Source organism: Ictidomys tridecemlineatus, chromosome 7 (genome assembly GCF_052094955.1).
Source record: "Ictidomys tridecemlineatus isolate mIctTri1 chromosome 7, mIctTri1.hap1, whole genome shotgun sequence".
Lineage (NCBI taxonomy): Eukaryota > Metazoa > Chordata > Mammalia > Rodentia > Sciuridae > Ictidomys > Ictidomys tridecemlineatus.
Genome location: NC_135483.1, coordinates 68,320,228 through 68,339,141, shown reverse-complemented (window position 1 = coordinate 68,339,141; position 18,914 = coordinate 68,320,228). Strand labels below are relative to the sequence as shown.

The 18,914-nt window shown below is 37.8% G+C and overlaps 1 protein-coding gene across 2 annotated transcripts in view; it reads left to right on the top strand.

Annotated features, from left to right (window-relative positions):
* The window catches only part of Cpa6 (carboxypeptidase A6), a 279,460-nt gene that overhangs the window by 175,987 nt on the left and 84,559 nt on the right, over nt 1-18,914 (top strand). For both annotated transcript variants that reach the window (XM_078016398.1, XM_078016399.1), the window contains exon 3: nt 13,835-13,959. In XM_078016398.1, coding sequence (XP_077872524.1) covers nt 13,835-13,959 — 125 coding nt within the window. The remainder of the gene's footprint in view (nt 1-13,834; nt 13,960-18,914) is intronic.

The following is an 18,914-nucleotide window of genomic DNA, read 5'->3' as shown; positions in this document are numbered from 1 at the left end:
GAAAAAGTTCTGGAGATCTTTAAACCTTCAGAGGAAGAGGGAAAGACTCTGCTTGCTTTTTAAAGGCATTGGCTTAACATTTATAGTATTCTCCTTTGTTTTTTAACATGCTGCATCTGAGTTTTCTGTCACTTTCTCATTGATATTCGTCCTTTGAATGTTCATTCTTTTGCTCTTCAGCAAATTTGCTAACAATGCAAATTTTAAATGTATTTCAAATTCCATGATCAATTGTGACCTCGTCACTTTGGGCCTGTGGTGAAGAAGCACATGACAGAGGAAGCCCATTCACCTCATGGCTGGGTTTGAAAGAGAGGAAGAGACTCAGCCAAGTTCACCTTCAAGGACTTATCTCCAGTGACCAGAAGACTTCCACCAGGCCCCACCTCTTGACATTTATACCACCTCACAATACTTCCAAGTTAGGGACTAAGCCTTTAACACATGGGTCTTTGGGGGACATTTAAGACCTAAATTGCAGCAATAGGATTACTTCATTGGGTCCCCAAAATAACACTATCAAGATATTTTCTCTTTGGAATGGTGTGGTTTCTCCATCTGCTTGAAGTGTTTCTCCCTGGCATTTAGTGTCCATTCTTTGGGTGAGAAAAACAGCTAATTGGTTTGTACATTTATACTTGATCTACTTGTATTCTATCCAACACTGTACCCCAGTCTTTTCTGTGACGTATGTCACCTACTTTAAAGATCCTCCATTTTGGTTTCTCCAGGAAACATCTCTCTGGGGATGTTAGGTTATACCTAACAGTAGACTTGGTGCCTAGAGTTCTTACTCAGAATTTGCTTTTCATGATAGACTATCCCTCATGCCTAGCTTGCTAGGTTCAAACTCTCTCTGATCTACTAAGTCATTTACTATTTATCTTTTTATGAATGCTCAGGTCTACAGTTAGCTTTACCAAAGATAAAGCTGTTTCTCTTTTAAGGTTCCTTGATGTTGTGGTGTGACAATATCTTTATTTGAACATTTTGCTCATAAAAGGAAGCTCTGATAATAGAGAAGAATATTAGTTAAGTCAGGATCCACTAAGTAAAAGTTGATTACAATAATTTCTTATGGATTAGCAGATCACCAAATAAACTGTGACTGAATTTTTGCATTATTCTGTTAAATCCAGACGTGGGTAAGGAAACACTTCTCAAAAATTATTGCAAGAGAGGGGAAAGAGACTATTTCAAAAAGGAGAACATCCAACCTTAATATCTACATGTCTCAAAATTAGAAAATTTGTTTTGTTTCGTTTGTAAGGAAGAGTAACAAGGCTAGAAAGAACTGGGTACCAGGAAGTGTAACAAACAGGTGCAGGCAACTTGATCAGATGGTAGATCAGAAAATAACCAATTCATCCTAAGATGAATTGATACTCAAAAGAAGCCATTATGGAGGGGCTGAAATGCTAGCTCAGGCTAAGAATCTTCACTGAAGTTTGGTCAAATCATGATACGGGTTTTTGTCTAGATTGATTATAGGTACAAAAAGTTCATCTACTTATGAGATAACTATGGGAATTAGGAGGGTCTGTGTCTGGACTGGTCATAGGTAAATAAGAAGTCCTGAGGCTTATCTAAGTCACATGGGGAATGACAGTCCCTTATGGCAAGCTATTTCAGGAAAGCAATAGGATAGTGGGATCAGAAAATTATCGTTTTTTCAGAATCAAAAGGCTCAGGTAAACATCAACGTTGTCAGTACATTCTCTCTTTTTTCTTTTCTATCCCTGACCCAACAGGCCTCTGTACAATGGCTTTCACTCCTACTTCCTTTCACCTTTGCCAGGCTTATTCCTACTCACCATTTGGTATTACGCATAGGCAACATCTCTGCTGGGAAAGTGTCCCAGACTACCTCCAGAAATATGATGGAACAGGGCTGTGTCTTGTCTCCATGGATTAATCACACTGCATGTGACATATGCTTAGTCCTCTAGGACAGAGCCGTGTCTTACTCATCACTGTATCCTCAGCACTTAGCCCAGTGACTGAGACTCTGTAGGCTTTCAGTAAACAGTGAGTGAACGTGGGGTGGTTACCACGGCTATGACTTTTGAAAACCAGCCTATTCTCATAGACCACTGAGAGGCAGAACAATCTCCAGATCCTCGGGATTGTTCACAGGGTGATGAGCCGGTTGCTTTATCATCCCATCCTCCATTTTGAGGATTCTGCATTGACTTTTTAAATCACAATTAACATGGAGAAAAAAATGATGTGCTGATTTCCTTGGAACCCTCTTAAGTGTTTTGAAAACTATCTTTCAATAAAGAATTTGAAATTAGATTTGAAAAAATTGAATAGTTGTCTTGCTTGGATATTATTTATCAATACTGAACTTATAAGTCAATACAACTGATTGCTGAAAGGTGATACTAGTGCTAAATTGTCGAGAGTATTTTATGAATTTCAGCATAGAGTAAAAATATGGGTAAATTTGAGAAATTTTTTTCAAAGGAAATGTAGACTTCTGTACTCAGAAAAGCATGTTGAGTCTGGCATAACTATAGAGGATATGGGGTCACTGGAAATCATGTAATTCATCCTCTTTATTTGTAATTAAGAAAACTAAGTTTCAGAGATGTGGTACATTGAAGTTTAGATAGAACCAGAAAGAAACTGTTTCTTTCATTTCCCAAGTTAGGAATTTTTTTTTCTCTGAATCAAAGGTAAATTTTGTTTGATTCCTTTGTTTAACACTTGGAAGAATTTTTGAACCAACGTCTGAAGTGATTTTTCATTAAGTATTCAACTTCAGGAAAGACAGAGATTTTAGAAATAAACATACTATTATATGGTTGTTTAGAACATGTAACAGAATACTTCTGATTAGAGGGGTCATCAATGTTAAAATCATAAATCATCAAAAGAGGATAGAGGGAAATCTCTATTACTTAATGAGATACAGGCCAGTGGCTCTTCAAATGAACTTAATGGGTATCCAGGTGATGCACCAGGTGATCTCTAATTATGTCCATCCATTCCGCTGCAGAACCAGGATGAAAATGCTAACTTGATTCTCTGGTGTAGAATTATTTTAAGCTAGCAAAACATATTGAAATATTATTTCACCTCATCTAATAAGTGTCTTGAGCAGCTGCTAAGTTCTTGGAACCTCTAGTGTAGAAGTCAGTAACCCTTCCTAATTACTTACAAATCTTCAAATAGTCATTTAGAAGGCAGAAATTGATATAGTACTGGTCATTATATGAAAAGGTGGTGTTGTGTCATGCTACAGAAAGATGGAGATGCCAAGGTCATATGTTATTGGCTTCCTAATTCATTCTGGTGGACTAGCACAGATCTATATCTACACTCCATTAAACCCAACCTCCACAGCCCCCATATCACCTCCAAGCCACCCTGGCCTGACAGAGCTCAAAGTTCCCACCCCTCTTCTGTCATACTATTAGTTATCACATGTCCTAAATAGAATAGCCATTACCTTAAAATAAGGGAAAGCCAGCCTGGCACTAACAACTGGAGCTTGGTGCTCCTGGGAACCATTTTTTTCCCACAGCTACAGTAAACCATAACCATTTCTCAAAACATCAACATCAGACAGGCTGCTCAATGTCTACCATGAGAAAATACTGTGATCATGTCTAGATACAGACCAAAAGAAAATTGTCCAGACTAGAAAAACGACCAAACACACTCCTTTTCTGGATGATAGAAGTGACTACCACTTCTCTACTGATTGCAGCTTTAGTCCCACTTTGTCTGTTCCACCTGCTGGATAAAATGAAGATATCCAAATGGTGGAATTACTCCACTTCTTCACAAGCATTCAGTGAAGAAAAATCAACCAACCAAACCAACCAACCCAGTTCCTTAAACTCTTTACAAAGTCATCTAGTGCACGCACAAATCCCATTAATCCTTTCTAGCCCCCTTTCTCTGGGACGGCCCATGGTCCCCCACGTTGTATTAGCCTCTTACTGCAACAAGCCAATAAACCAAGCATTTTGCTAATGTGAATGTCCTGAGAGTCTTTGACTCATGGACTTCAACAACCCTTTCAACCAAATGAATGTACAACTAGTAGTAGTTCAGGGAAGGGTTAAGAATCTTTTTCTTTTCCAACATTTTTCCTGTGTTCCGACAGATGAGATGTGCTATCTAATTATGAAAATTAGCATTCAGCCTTGAAAAGAATTAGGAGGAAAGCTTGGGCACCAAAAAAAAAAAAAAAAAAAAAAAGCTTTACCAAACCTGTCCATCTTTATCTAATGTTGTAGAACGTCGTGTTCCTCAAGCACACATGCACACAACCTTCCACCTCCCTCCATGAATTGAAGCAGCATGAGGTCCTTGCTGGCACCATTTTTTTGGAACTCCCATCCTCCAGAACTGTAAGCTCAAACAAATTTCTTTCATTTATAAATAACCCAGTCAAACTAATTATAAAATGGACTTTTAAAAAAGCCCCAGCTAATTAATTTCATTGTTTTGATGCCTACTTACTTGCTAATATGTTTTAATTTTTCTTTAATGGCAAAAAAAAAGAGATTTAATTGCCTAAGTTACCAGGTCCTTTTGTTATAATTACTAGGGCTATGCTTGAGGAAAGTGATAACTTGCAAATTTCTTCTGTGATTAGAGAGAAAGGCAACAGGGACAGGTAAAATTTTAACCCCAGAACTTTAACAAATGTTTCTGGCTCACAGAAGACTATAATCTGGGGCCAGGTTTTCCTTCTGGCAGCCTACCAGTGTTTGAAATGTTGACAAACCATGAATAAAATCCTCATGAATATTTTACAAACTCATTATTTAAATAAATTTTTTAAAAATATTTATTTAGTGCCTATTAAGTGCCAGGTATGTTTCTAAGCACTGAGGATGAGGTAGGGGAAGAAACTCCCAGTCTCTTCTGGTAAGGAGATAATGGGAGAACAGACATCACTGTGACAAGTGGTTGGTGGTCCTAATTGAACTAGAGATACTTGAAAGGCCATGGTTCCTCGTCGGAGATTAAAATGCACACACACAGATAGCAGTGACAAAGATGAAGCACCTTATTGCAAGCTGGTGCTAGCTTATATAGAAAGTGAGAGTCAGTTATCTTAAACCAGGAAGCTCCCGGGGCCAATCATAGTAAAGGTCAGGTCATCACCTACAGGTGCATGTGCACGTCTGCCCTGCCTAAGATTCATGGAGATCACAAACCGTCCACAAGTACGGAAGACAGGAGGGCCAATTAGAAAATTTTCAAAATAACTTGGTATCCACCCCCTGGTAACTTGCCCACCGCCATGTTGCATTAGGGGCTCCTTATCTGAAAGGCCCTGGGAGTTCTAGCTGCCCACTGGCAATTTGCCTGCCGCCATGTCTGAAAGACCCGGAGAGTTCTCAGGGAGACTCCCAACTATACTAGTGCTAAATTGTCGAGAGTGTTCCATGTTCTAACCAGAACCTGTGAATGTGACCTCATTTGGAAAAAGTATCTTTTAGCTGTTTCAATACAAGTTTGTCCTGCAGTACCCAGATGGGCTCTAGATACAATGATTAGACAGAAGAGAAGACAGAGATGAGAAGATCACATGAAAACAGAGACAGACAAGTCATGGGATGCCTGGAGCCACCATCAACAAGAAGGAAGGATTCTCCCCTAGAGTTTTCAGAGAGAGGCAGAGCCCTGCCAACACACTGATTTTCTCCAGAACTGAGAAAGAATATATTGCTTTTGTTTTAAACCCTCTAATTTGTGGCAACTTATTAATGCAGCTTTGGAAAACTAATATAACAGTCATGTAAATGATATGTAATTAAAGGTTGTAGACTGTGAAAGAGACACAATTTCACAAAAGCAGATAACAAAGGTGCTTGATCTGAACTTGGCAGTAAGAGAAGTTTCACAAGAAATAAAAGACACACACAAAAAAAAATCCTAAAAGAAGATTCCAGAAGGCTAAATGGGTCCAGAACAAAAAGACCATTTTTAGAGTACATAAAATGATACTCTTTTCAATATATTAAGATTCTGTGAATACTAATATTGAATTAATATGATTATGCAAATTAAATCAAACCCCCATCAACTACAAAGTCAACGTCAGGTTTTCTTACTTAGAAACCTTTCCTGTGACACATAGTGTCCTCACACTTTTCCAAACTGATGTGATTTACCAGTAAATGTAGAGCAGGGCAGTCTTCTTCCATGCCTCTGTGTTATTGCAGGCAGCTGGAACACAGGCCATCTGTCACAAATTGCAGGAACACCTCAAGTGTCTCCCCACATCCATATTAAAGGACTCACCCTGAAACTGTGGAGGACACTTCAAGCCCCCAGTGACACCTGAACCAGGTGTGTAATCAGCCCTGGGCCTACAAGATAAGTGGGGTAGTTCTCAGAAATAGGCCCAGGCCAAGAAGTTAAGTGCAGCATGAGAACCAGAGGAGCCATGAAATCAATGCCACACAGAACTATGATTTTTTTAATTGCAAAGAAATAATTTTTGAGAGCGCACTATACGGATACGGCCACATCAATGATTATAGCAGCACAATTCACAATAGCTAGACTGTGGAACCAACCTAGATGCCCTTCAATAGATGAGTGGATAAAAAAATTGTGGCAGCTATACACAATGGAGTATTATGCAGCACTAAGAAACGACAAAATCATAGAATTTGCAGGGAAATGGATGGCATTAGAGCAGATTATGCTAAGTGAAGCTAGCCAAGCCCCAAAAAACAAATGTCAAATGTCTTCTTTGATATAAAGAGAGCCACTAAGAATAGAACAGGAAGGAAGAGCATGAGGAAAAGACTAACAGTAAACTAAGACGAATGGGGGGAGAGAAAGGAAGAGAGAAGGGAAAACATATGGAAATGGTAGGAGACCTTCAGTGATACACAAAATTATAAGAGGTTATGAGGGGCAAGGGGGAGGGGGAAAAAAAGGGGAGAGAATTGAATAACAGCAGAGGAGGTAGAGAGGGAAGATGGGAGGGGAGGGGAGGGGAGGGGGGATAGTAAGGGATAGGAAAGGTAGCAGAATACAACAGTCACTAATATGCCATTATGTAAAAATGTGAGTATGTAACAGAAGTGAGTCTGCATTATGTATTTGGGGAGTTCAAAACCCAATTGAGTCAAATGTATGAAAGATGATATATCATGAGCTCTGTAATGTTTTGAACAATCAATAAAAAAAATGGAAAAAAATAAAAAAATTTTAAAAATAAATAAATAAATAAATAAGATGGTACTTACAATCAATTGCTTTTTAAAATTTTCTCTCAAATTGTTTATATTCTAGTTGAGGAAATTAAGCACATATTCAAAATGTATCACCAACTGGAGATTAATAGAACAGGAAATAGGTGTACTCTTTTGTTCTCATATTTGTTATTGAGTTTTCAAAATATCAAATTTAATTACTATAGAATAAATAAAATTTGACACTAATTGACTACAGAAAATTTTTAAAAAAAAGAAATAATTTTTGAATTTTGAATTATGTATCATTTAATGAATGTTCCAGGCCACCAGGCATCATTTTAAGTACTTTATATGTATTCATTTAAGTGTAGCAAAATTATGGAAAAGATGCTATTTCTGATCCCATTTTATGAATGAGGAAACTACAGTACAGAGAGCTCAAGTAAATTGTCCAAAGCCACACGATTCCTAAGGGGCAGAACTGGGATTCAAATCCTGTCAGTCTGGCTCTAGAACTCATCTCTGTAATTGCTGTATTTTCTGAAATCTCTAATTTCCATAATAATAACCAAAAATAGCATCCATTAACAGTATTAAATCAATAAGGAAGATCTAATTGTCATCCTCATTTTACCAATGAAGAAAACAAGGTTCAGAGAGGTCAGGGAACTTGCCCAAAGTCCCACAGAAACTAAATGAGGGCATCTAAACTTGATCCTATGACTGCAGAGCCCAGGAAATTAGCCACCACTTTCAGCAACTTCGCACCCAGCTCTTTGGCCTTTGTGCTAGGAACATTCCTGCTTTGTTCATATTCTTGATTTATTTATTGCCTCCTACCCCACACACTCTTAAAGATAGCTCCAGGTTTGAATCTCCCTGAATAAGGGGACATTCTCATCATGTTCCTTGTTTTGAAACTGAGGATTGAACCCAGGGATGCTTAACCACTGAGCCACATCCCCAGCCTTTTTTACTTTTTATTTTGAAATGGGGTCTTGCTAAGTTGCTGAGGCTGGCCTCAAACTTGTGATCCTGCTGCTTCAGCCTTCTAGGTCTTCCAAGAACATGCTCAGCTTATGTTTTTCATCTTAACCAGAAACAGAATAGAACTTCAACTTTACTATTTCCAGCTTTTCTTTTCATATACCTTTCAAAAAGCCATAATAACAAATAGCTATTATTCATTTTATTATTTTACTAACATATATCAGTTATACATATCAATGGGGTTCTTATTTTACCATATGCATACAGGGTGCACTAATCAAGTCAGGGTAATGATTTAGCATTTCTGTTTTCTTATTTCTTTAGATTTGAAGCCCATAAATTCCTCCCTCTAGATCTTCATAAACTATTTAATAGTTTACTGTGAACTAAGTCACCCCCATGTCTGCAGAACATCAGAACTTATTTCTTCTCTCTAACTGGGTTTTGATACCTGTGATCCAACCTTCCCTTGCCCTTTCTCCCCACAAACCTTCCTAAACCCTAGTAATCACTGTTCTCCATTCAGAGACTTTTTAATTTCCACATGAGACACGTGGTGCTTGTCTTTGTGTCTGGCTTATTTTCACTCAACATAATAACCTCCAGTCCATCCATTTTTCTGCAAAGTGCAGGATTTCATTCTTGTAAGTCTTAATAGTATTCTGTTGTGTCTATATGCCATTTTCTTTATATGCATTTATCCACCGATGAGCACAAAGTTGGATTCCATATCTTAGCTATTATGATTCATGTAACAATAAACATGAGAGTGCAGGTATCTCTTTGGTATGCTGATTTCATTTTCTTTGTATGTGAACTATTGGCATTTGAATTTCTTCTTTTGAGAAATACATTTGTCCATTTTTAAAATTAGATGAGTTGTTTTTTTGTTATTAAGCTTTTGAGTTCCTCATATATTCTGAATATTAATCCTTTGTCAGATGAATAGTTGGCAAATATTTTCTCACATTCTTTGCCTCTTCACTCTGTGGATTGTTTTCTTTGCTATGCAGAAGCTTCTTAGTTTGATATAATCCCATTTTATTTTTTATTTTGTTTCCTATGCTTTTTAGAGCCAGATCTAAAAGATTATTGCTTATCCCAATGTCTTGAAGCATTTCTCCTGTTTTCTACTAATAGTTTCACAGTTTCAGGTCTTATTAGGTCTCTGATCTGCTTTGTGTTTATTTTATACAGGATGAGAGATGGGGGTCAAGTTTCAATATTCTGCATGTGAATGTCCATTTTTCCCAGCACAATTTATTAAAGAGGCTGTACTTCTTCCAACGTGTGTTTTGATATCTGTCAAAATCAGTTGGCTGTAGATGTGTGAGTTTATTTCTAAAATCTAATATGTTCCATAGGGTCTTTACGGGTTATGGTAATGCCATGCTATTTAGTTAATATGTCTCAGTGTTGTGTATTGAAATCAATATTGTGGTGCCTCCAGCTTTGTTGTTTTTGTTCAAGATTGCCTCATCTATTTGAGGTCTTGGAGCTTCTATATGAATCTTAGATTGTGTTTTTTAGGTCTGTGAAGAATGACATTGGTATTTTCGATGGTATTGCATTAAATTTACAAATTGTTTTGGATAATGTGGACATTTTAACAACATCCTTTCAATCCATGAACATGTGAAGTCTTTCCATTTGTGTGCATGTGTGTCTTCAATTTTTTTCATCAGTGTTTTGTAATTTTCATTGTAGAGGTCTTTTGCTATCTTGATTTATTCTTAAGGTTTTGTTGTTGTTGTTGTTGTTGTTTTGGTTGATTTGGTTTATAGTAACTGTGAATGAGATCACCTTCTTGATTTGTTTGTCAGTAAACTTGTTATTGGTGCATAAAAATGCTACTGATTTTTGTATGTTGGTTTTGTAATCTCCAACTTTACTATGAATTCATTTATCAGTTCTAATGGACTTTTGGTGGAGTCTTTTGATTTTTCAATACATAGAATCCAATCAACTGCAAATGGGTAATTTGGCCTCCTCCATTTCTATTTGTTATTTATTTATTTATTTATTTATTTCTATTTTTTATTTCTTTATTTTATCAACTTTCTCTGGCTAAATCTTTTAGTGCTATGTTGAATAGGAGCAGTGAAAGTGGACATTCTCATCTTGTTCCAGATCTTAGAGGAAACACTTTTAGCTTCCCCCATTCAATGCAAAGTTGGCTGTGAATTTGTCATAGATAGCCTTTATTATGTTGGAATACATTCCTTCCATTCCTGACTTGTTCAGTGTTTCCTGACTTGTTCAGCGTTTTTTTTCTTGAAGGGATATTGAATTTTCTCAAATGTTTTTGTAGCATCTATTGACATGATCATATAATTTTCTCTTTTTCATTCTTTTGATGTTGTGTACTGTTTATTGATTAGAGTATATTGAACCATCCTTCCAACCCTGGGGAAAATCCAGCTTGATCATGAGTGTACAATCTTCTTGATATGCTATTAGATTCAATTTGTTAGTATTTTGTTCAGGAATTTTACATTTACGTTTGTCAAGGATACTGGTCTACAGTTGTCTTTTTCTGTTGTATTCTTGTCTAGTTTTGGTATCAGGGTAATTGTATATGTTTTTTGAATTCTTACTATATGTTATACTCATTACTATCTGTTTTACTTATGTTTTTCCAATTAACTCTCCAAAAGAGACTGTGGGTGACATTAAAATTTTCACAGTTCAGATGAGGAAACTAAGGCTTAGGAATGTTAAAAACTTCCCCAAAAGTGATGCAACTGCTGCTGCCAGATTGGAAATTCTAGCCCAGGATTGTTGGATTCCAAAGTCTAAACACATGACAATGACAATAAACTCCAACCTCTTAAATGGATCTGAATATATATGATGGTTTCTAGGGCAGAAGTCTCCACAAAGGGGTGAGCTTTCCTGTGGAATATTTGGTGGCTGTTTACAGTATCGATCTGGAATGGTTAGCAAACAGGCTTCAGCCATTTTGACAAAGCCACTGATATTTTTATTATGTCATAACCCAATGTCACACAGTTTGCAGTTCAGAACCACTTATCAGATGTGCAGACCTTAAGAAAATGACTATGGTAACCTGCATTCACTGGGCTGACTAGAACTTTAAAATATCTGATTATTGATTTATAGAATAAAAACCCCTCAGGAAAAACCTGGGTATAAGACTCACTGACCAGACCCCTACAAACACAAAGTCAGGAAGTGGGCAGATGCTGATTCTTCTGGATTATTCTCAGAGGGAAGGCACTTATTGGGTCACTGAGTTATGGGCACTGGAGTTTGGTGTATTTGCTATTAGCCATTTTATAGCAGTTCTTCCTTAAGAAAATGATTTGATCCTCATGAACCTGAATCTTCTCATTCATTAAATGTATCTACAACTAACTCCTATCCCAGGATGTTTTTTAAAGGACTAGAAATGTCCATAAAGAAGGTGGCACTCTTCCAACTTCAGATGGTTGTTGCTGTCCCCTGTATCTTGATATAGGTACGTGCCTGCCACCAGACTAAAATATCCATGTTACTTATCCCTTTCCCCAAAGTATTACTGGAGAAAAAATGACGGTTAATATATTAATTTTGCTTTCCTAACATCACAGAAAAATACAATTGCTGATTTTTCAAGCTGTTATTTTTGTTAGTCATCCCTTAGGCCACTGCTTTTTGATAATATTAGTTTCCTAGGAAGCCTTTTCCAGGTCTTGCTATAGGGTGTGCTACTCCATGGGACCTTTCTGTTCAGAAGTTATTCTTTCCTGTGGGATAGGGATTCTTATTTTAGCATGCACCCCAGATAATTTCACTTACAGACTCAACTACAGAGTGGTAATTCATGTTATTTTAGGTACCTGTGGCTCTCTACACCATGACTACAGTCCAATTTCCTGCTCTCCACAGCCATTAAGAGATGGCATCAAACTTCTTCCCTTAATATAAAAAAAAATCTGACTCTATCATGGCTTTAGAAGGCAAAACCCAAAGATGATTAAAAGATTAGAAAATCCAAAGAAAACTGGAAGATACCAACATGTTTATCTCAAAAGGCAAAAAAAAAAAAAAACAGCCATTCCTCATTGAAGAATGGAACTATAAAAAAAAGAAATTGTATGGTAGCATAAAAGATTAAGAAAAATATCTGACAACCTTGTAAATATGAAAATGAGTTAAATTAGAATGTTGTCAATTCTCCTCCTTTTGGAGAATTCAAAGATGTGGTTTAGAGTATCTATTGGGGACAGTCTGGTGCAGTCTTAGATTTATCCTTGCCCAAGGGCTGACAGATGGATCAAATGACCTCTCAGCATCCCTTCCATCCCCACACTTCTGTTTTCCTATGAACATTGGACTGGCTTGTTAGCTGAGTCAGATTTGCCCTTGCAAGTTAATGAAGGAGTCAGCTGTTTAAAAGGAAACAGGTAGACTCTTTGTCCCAAAAATAAAAGCCTGGTTTCACTGCTTCAGATTAGATTATACCATTACATCCATTTACTTCTTTGAATCACAAAGTACTTTTGGCCTCCTAGAATTCCCTAACAGAGTGAAGGCAAGTAACTAAAGCTACCAGATAAAGTTTTAGCAAACATCAAGGCCCTGCAGTAGGACCAAGAACCAAGATATAGGAAGGGGAAACCCAAAGCAGACAGGGGAAGACAGAAACAGAGCTATAAAGATAAACTGTGCCTAACTGAAAATGTGTCTCTAAGCTCCTGCAGAAGATAAGGCTCTTCTATCTCCCAGAAGGGTTCTATTATTCTTTTGATGAAAGTAGAGTTCCTTCCAGGTACATTACCCTGTCCGTGGCACAGAGTTCACAGAAGGTAAATGGATGTGACTCCTGCTTTCCTGAAAAATACTGAATATGTAGTGAACCTAGCAATTACTTGGTGGGGTGGGGGGACGTCTACACTGTGCAACAAATAAGGACTGAGTTGCTAATATGCTCAAGGTATTCTTCTGGGTGGTAACCAAGTGGATAAATCCTTCACCCTCAAGGAGCTTACATTCTGATGACGTTACATAATGAAAGAAGCACAAGGTTCTCTAGGAACAAGGACAGGAAGAACTGTCCTAGCTACCAAGGCCTTCCCAAGAAGGGAGGGTTGATTTGACGTGCAAATCAAGTAGAAGACGCCTGGAGAATGAACCACTTAGAAATGCCAAAAACTGGAGTGGGGAGGTAGCTCTAATAGAGCACTAGACTGACATGTGCAAGGCCCTGGATTCCATCCCCAGAACCACCAAAATTAAAAAAAAAAAAAAAGAAAAATTACCAAATGTTGTCAATGCCACCCCAATTCTCCTAAGTCAGGAATAAGGCTAATTTATATCTTTCTCTTTCTCATTCAAATATTTACACAATAAATAATTTTAAAACAACATTTAAGCTATGCTTAAAACTATTTGATCTCATTTTTACCTTGTTGCTTTAATGTATTCTTCTTTGAACTATTACTCATAAATTATAATCAAATTCTCTATGAGTATGATACAATCTGGAGCCTAAGTTCAAATTCAGATAGAAGTTTCACCCTGATGATATGAGTATTGAAACTCATGCTGAAATATGTTTGGTGTTACTGTGTTCAAACAAGATAATGTGTTTATATTGTGACATGGATTTTTCCCCACCTACATTGAATATGAATTATAGGTTGGTTCCTGCACTACAGGTGGACCTGTGGCAGCCCAGCAGTATCTCCTATGTAACAGAAGGAACAGTTACTGATGTTCATATTTCTCAAAATGCTTCCCGAGCCCTGTTAGCCTTCTTACAAGAAGCCAACATCCAGTACAAGTAAGCTCTTCCTTTTCATGTGCTACAAAATTCATTTGTATGAAATCAAATGAATGATCATTGTATTCAGATTATCAAGTGCTTACATGAATGGTTTAAATAGCTTTCCATTTTGAGAAAACTGACATGAAAAATATTTACCTTGGATGAACTTACTAGGTTAAAAGGGAATAGGAACCACCACATATGTCATTTCACTATTGCCATTAAGTGATCATTGTCCACACAGATTATTTTTCCAGTGAAGAAAAGAGAGCAACCTAACAATGTCTGGAGGACTTATGGGAAGGAAGAGGAGGAAAAGGCTTTCTACAGGAGTTGTGTCATCCAGACCTAGAATGAGACTCGGGACCTGGCATGCAGAGGGGACAATGCAAGTAAAGGAAGAAGCAGCATAGAAATACAGTGTAATATTGAAAGTCAAATAGCAGAAAGAAAAGGTGCAGGAGAGATAGCAGGAGATGAAGGGGTAGAAGGTGTACATGTAGCGGAAAGGAGCCCAGACCTTATCTTGTCCATGGTGCTGATCTATTAGAGGATATAAGCAAAGGAGTCACGTGTCTGTGGAAGTAGAGGGGCAAGAGGAGATGACAGCAATGGTCCCAGCAAGACTAGGGAGGCCCTGAGTTAAGACCAGAGTAGTAAAATGAAGAGAACATTTTAAAAAAAATCCAGAAGTCAAACCACCTGGACTCTCTACCTGGTTGAATGGTAGATGAGAAAGGGAGACATCAAAGGATAACTCCAAGTTGTGTAGCTTGGAAAAGCTAACTAAGTAGACAGATTTGAAACAGGTTGGATATAAAAAGGAATCAACACAATAAGAGGGCAAGTAGGAGAGAGTCAGAGGAATCAAATCAGAGGGAAGGGTCATGGGGCCAAGTACTACAGTGACATCCAGCAAGAAGGAACTGAGCAGGCTCCTTGGGATTTGGCAATGGAAATTGTGTTGCTAACACTAATGATGAGATTCAGTTATTAGGGATAGAAGAAGTGAACAGGGAGAAGATCTTGAGCAAACAGAGCAGACTACAGCTCTTAGCAATCAGAATAGGAGAGGAGCAGAGAAGAGGAAGTGACCACAAAGGATGAGTGACTGTTTGGAAGATTTGGGATTTAGGTGAGAGGGGGGAAATTTTCTCATGTCTGTGAGCTGAGGGGAACAACCAGAAGGGAGGGAGATGTCAATCATGCCAGAGGGAATGCACAGGTGCAGGGATGAGTTTGAACAATAGGAAGGTTACCTCATCTTCTAAGACTCAAGAAGTACACGTGGGTTTACCTAAGGTTGCAGAAAGGAAAGTCCATACATTGAAGGAGATCATAGTTTAAAAGCTTCTGGATGAAATAAGAAGCAAAATTATCTAGCACAAGTGAAGACACTGTTTTTGAAGAGTGTTGTCAAGAGAAAAACCAAGGTAAGAACCAATAAAACTGAGAAGAGAGGCGAGAATAGAGAACTGATATAAAGGTGCTATTTTGTTGAATAAGATCAAGGAAAAGTCAGGATGGCAAGGAAGTCAAGACTCCCAGGGAGACACTTGATCAAGTATTCATTCATTGGGGTCTAATCAGGATAAGGAGAGAGAAGAATCTAGGAAGAATCATGGATCAAAATGAAAAATATAAAAATGGCACGAAGGTCATTATATTGAAAACAAGTACAGTGTGACTGAAACAGTGGGAAGGAAGGAAGTTTTGACAAAATGTGGGCTGTTGGATGTTATGAATTCTAGGTTAGAAAACTTATGGCTGATGACAAAATCCAGGCATTAGCCATGAAGGAGATGGCTGGAGTGGAATTTGGGGTGGAAAATCACTGAACTGGATGCAGTGCGGATGCTAATTCACCATAAGGGGCTGGGGGCACTAGGGAAGAACAGAGGTACTTTGGATTAGTCAGAGGAGAGTGAAAGTAGGGGAGGGAGAAGGGGAGGAAGGATAGTAGAGTGAATCGGACATTTTTACCCTATGTGCATATATAATTACACAACTGGTATGATTCTACAGCATGTACAACCAGAAGAATGACAAGTTATACTCCATTTATGTATGATGTGTCAAAATGCATTCTTCTGTCCTTAGCTGGTGGTAAGATTAGAGGTGAAAGACAGAGCCAAGAGTTAGAGGAAAGCAACAAGGAATGGCGTGAGCTCTGCCCGGAAGTGAGGAGATTAATGGGAAAGCAAAACGGTGTCCTGGAGAACCTTGACCTCCCTCCCTTTGGGCCCCATGATAAGTAGGAAGAGTGTGTTAGGTAAAAATCCACAAAAGAAAGTGCCAAATTTTTGGTGGGAAAAGAATATGAAAAGAAAGAGTTCTCTGAAGATACTGGAGAATGTAGGAATTTGTTTACAATACAAGAGAGACTCCAGTGGGCCCAGGGTAAAGGGGGTGGTTGAGAGAAACAGTGCCCGCAGAGGATTTGAGGAAAAGAAATGCAGTATAGTGAATTAATGAGACCAGAGCGTAGCTTACCCTTCACTGGGATATTTGGGGCCTGAGGGGCATAATAATCTCACACCCTCAAATACCCCACCTTCTTAGCAGGCTAAGTACTGTCAAAACTGGCACACAGGTTTCTGATAATGTGTGGGAAGACATGGGGTGGGCTGATGGCTCTGTGAATCAATGTTGAAGGCCCCAGGCTCTCTGGAAGCCTGGGACAAAAGGTGCAAAATGACAGTGACATCTCTGATCCACACAAATACTGCCCTGCCGGAAAGATATTTACAACCTATTAAAGTACCAATAAGCTTTTTGCAGAAAGGCATTTTATTTGTGCTTCTAGAAAAGAATCACAGCTGTGCATAAAACTCTTGTTCATATTGGACACATTTTAGTCGGTGCTGCCGCTTTGACGCCGTGCTTTGATTCTCTGAACGCCTGGCAGGAAAGAGCTTGGCAATTATATCCATAGGTGCCAGTGACAACCTACATGCTTCATTAATTATTGTTCAGTAGAAAAGAATGTATCAGTTAGTTTAACAAGTCTCCATTTCCTACCATTAAATACAGAAAAAAATGTCATATTTTGTGTCGCAGAGAATAGAGCCTTAAAAAAAAATGAGTGTTTTAAATCAGTTGTCTCCTCAGGAAGAGCAATCATTTAAAATTATTCATTTTGTTGGTCCCAAGATAATAACACATAAGAGTCAATTAAATTCCTTGGGCACGATAGGTAGAGATCATTTTAATTGACTTTTATGATTGTAGTCTGGGGTATTTTCCAAAGATTATCATTTATTCTGTACAAACTATATATAAGGTATCATTATAGTGATCTTTAAAGCACAGATAATGTGACACCACATGTCTGGTCCCCAGGTGATCAATCCTCCTCTCCATGAGATGACTCATTCTGCATAAAAAGTTCAGTCACTTAATAAATTCCTGTGAAAATTGGCATCAAAATTTCTATTTTGAGGGCCCTTCCCAATTCTGGAAGCTTCAAGGAGATAGTTTTATATTGAATTACAAAATTTGGAAAGTTTCTCATTGTTCCAGATATATTATAGAAATGTACCCAATTGGAGAAGGAATCATAATGAAATATTTTTTAAAAAAAACTAAGAAAACACAACAGTTTAAAAGATTTTTTTTTGATACTCCATTTCACAGCTTTCTCATCAATATTGCTGGTTTCCAGTCCAGTACTTGACAAGGAAAATGGCTCTGCGTCAGCTATATTACAACTATTTTTTAATTTAAAGTTGGCCTTTTATACCCTGTGTGAGAGTATAGTCCTAAGTGACTGAACAGAGACTTGAATTATTGTGCTGGGATTGCTGTAACAAAGTACCACGGACCTTTTCAACTGGGCATTCAGAAGGAGAGCCTTGTGTAGATTGCTGGCTTTGGCAAATCTATCTACGTTTTTTTTTTTTTCCCCTTGGTTTCTTGGGATAGAAAAATAAAAGCAGCCGAGAGAAATCATCCTGGAAGAAAAACATACTTGAAGGTTGCCTGCAGTAACTGGAATATGAGAACGATTTATAGCCACCTTCTTAATCAAACCCACAGGGTGACTCCACCTGCTGCTGGTTTCATCCATTGCAAAGAACCTGGCATCCCTTGCCCTGGCCTCAGCCTTTAATTTCTAAATGCGCTCACCTTGACTAGCTGAGCTTCTCTATTCTTGGCATTCTTGACAGCTTCACTATTCAGGTTCTCTATTAACACAAGGAAACTCAGACATTGACAGAGCTAGCTCATTTGGCTCCAAAGACTTGTCTCTGCAATATGATAAAGTTCTTTAGCCCATGCACCTAACCATCTGCAACTTTTCACCTTTGGGAAAAGAGAAAACACTAATACTGATGGCACTTAGGCTTAAATTTAATGTTCCACTCATATTTTGAGCCACTGCAAGCAGCTGCCAAGAAAATTTACCAAGCTTTGTGCCACTTTACCTCTCGTCTTGATTCCTGGAATGTTTCCAGTTTTAAAGTACAAAACGGACACAAAAAGAACAATGAACCAATGATCAACTCCTGATTAGGGGTTTTGTCCATGGCAGGTACTCAATAAATAACAACTGAGTAAATCACTGTGACCCCCAAGTAAATGTACTTCCATCATGGACCAAAAAAGTATTTACCCATCAGATTCTAAAAAATGTTTTAATTGATTAATATGTTTAATATTTTAATTGATTAATTATTAATTATTTTTAATTGATTAATATTTTTAATTTTAAGGCTTACATAAATCATTCTTTAAAAATGTTCTGATAATATTTAAACTTTTTAAGGAACAGATTCTTTTGGAAGAGAAAACATGCAGCAAAGCTTTTTAGCCATCTTCTAAGCCCTGAAAAATCAGTGAAGGGCTCTTAAATATCTTTAACTATTGCAAATGAATGCAGCCCATTATAACTTCACAGCACTGTAATAACTGGTGACCAGCGAGTCTTGGAAAGACAAGTCTGCATCTAGATTAGACATCAAGAACAC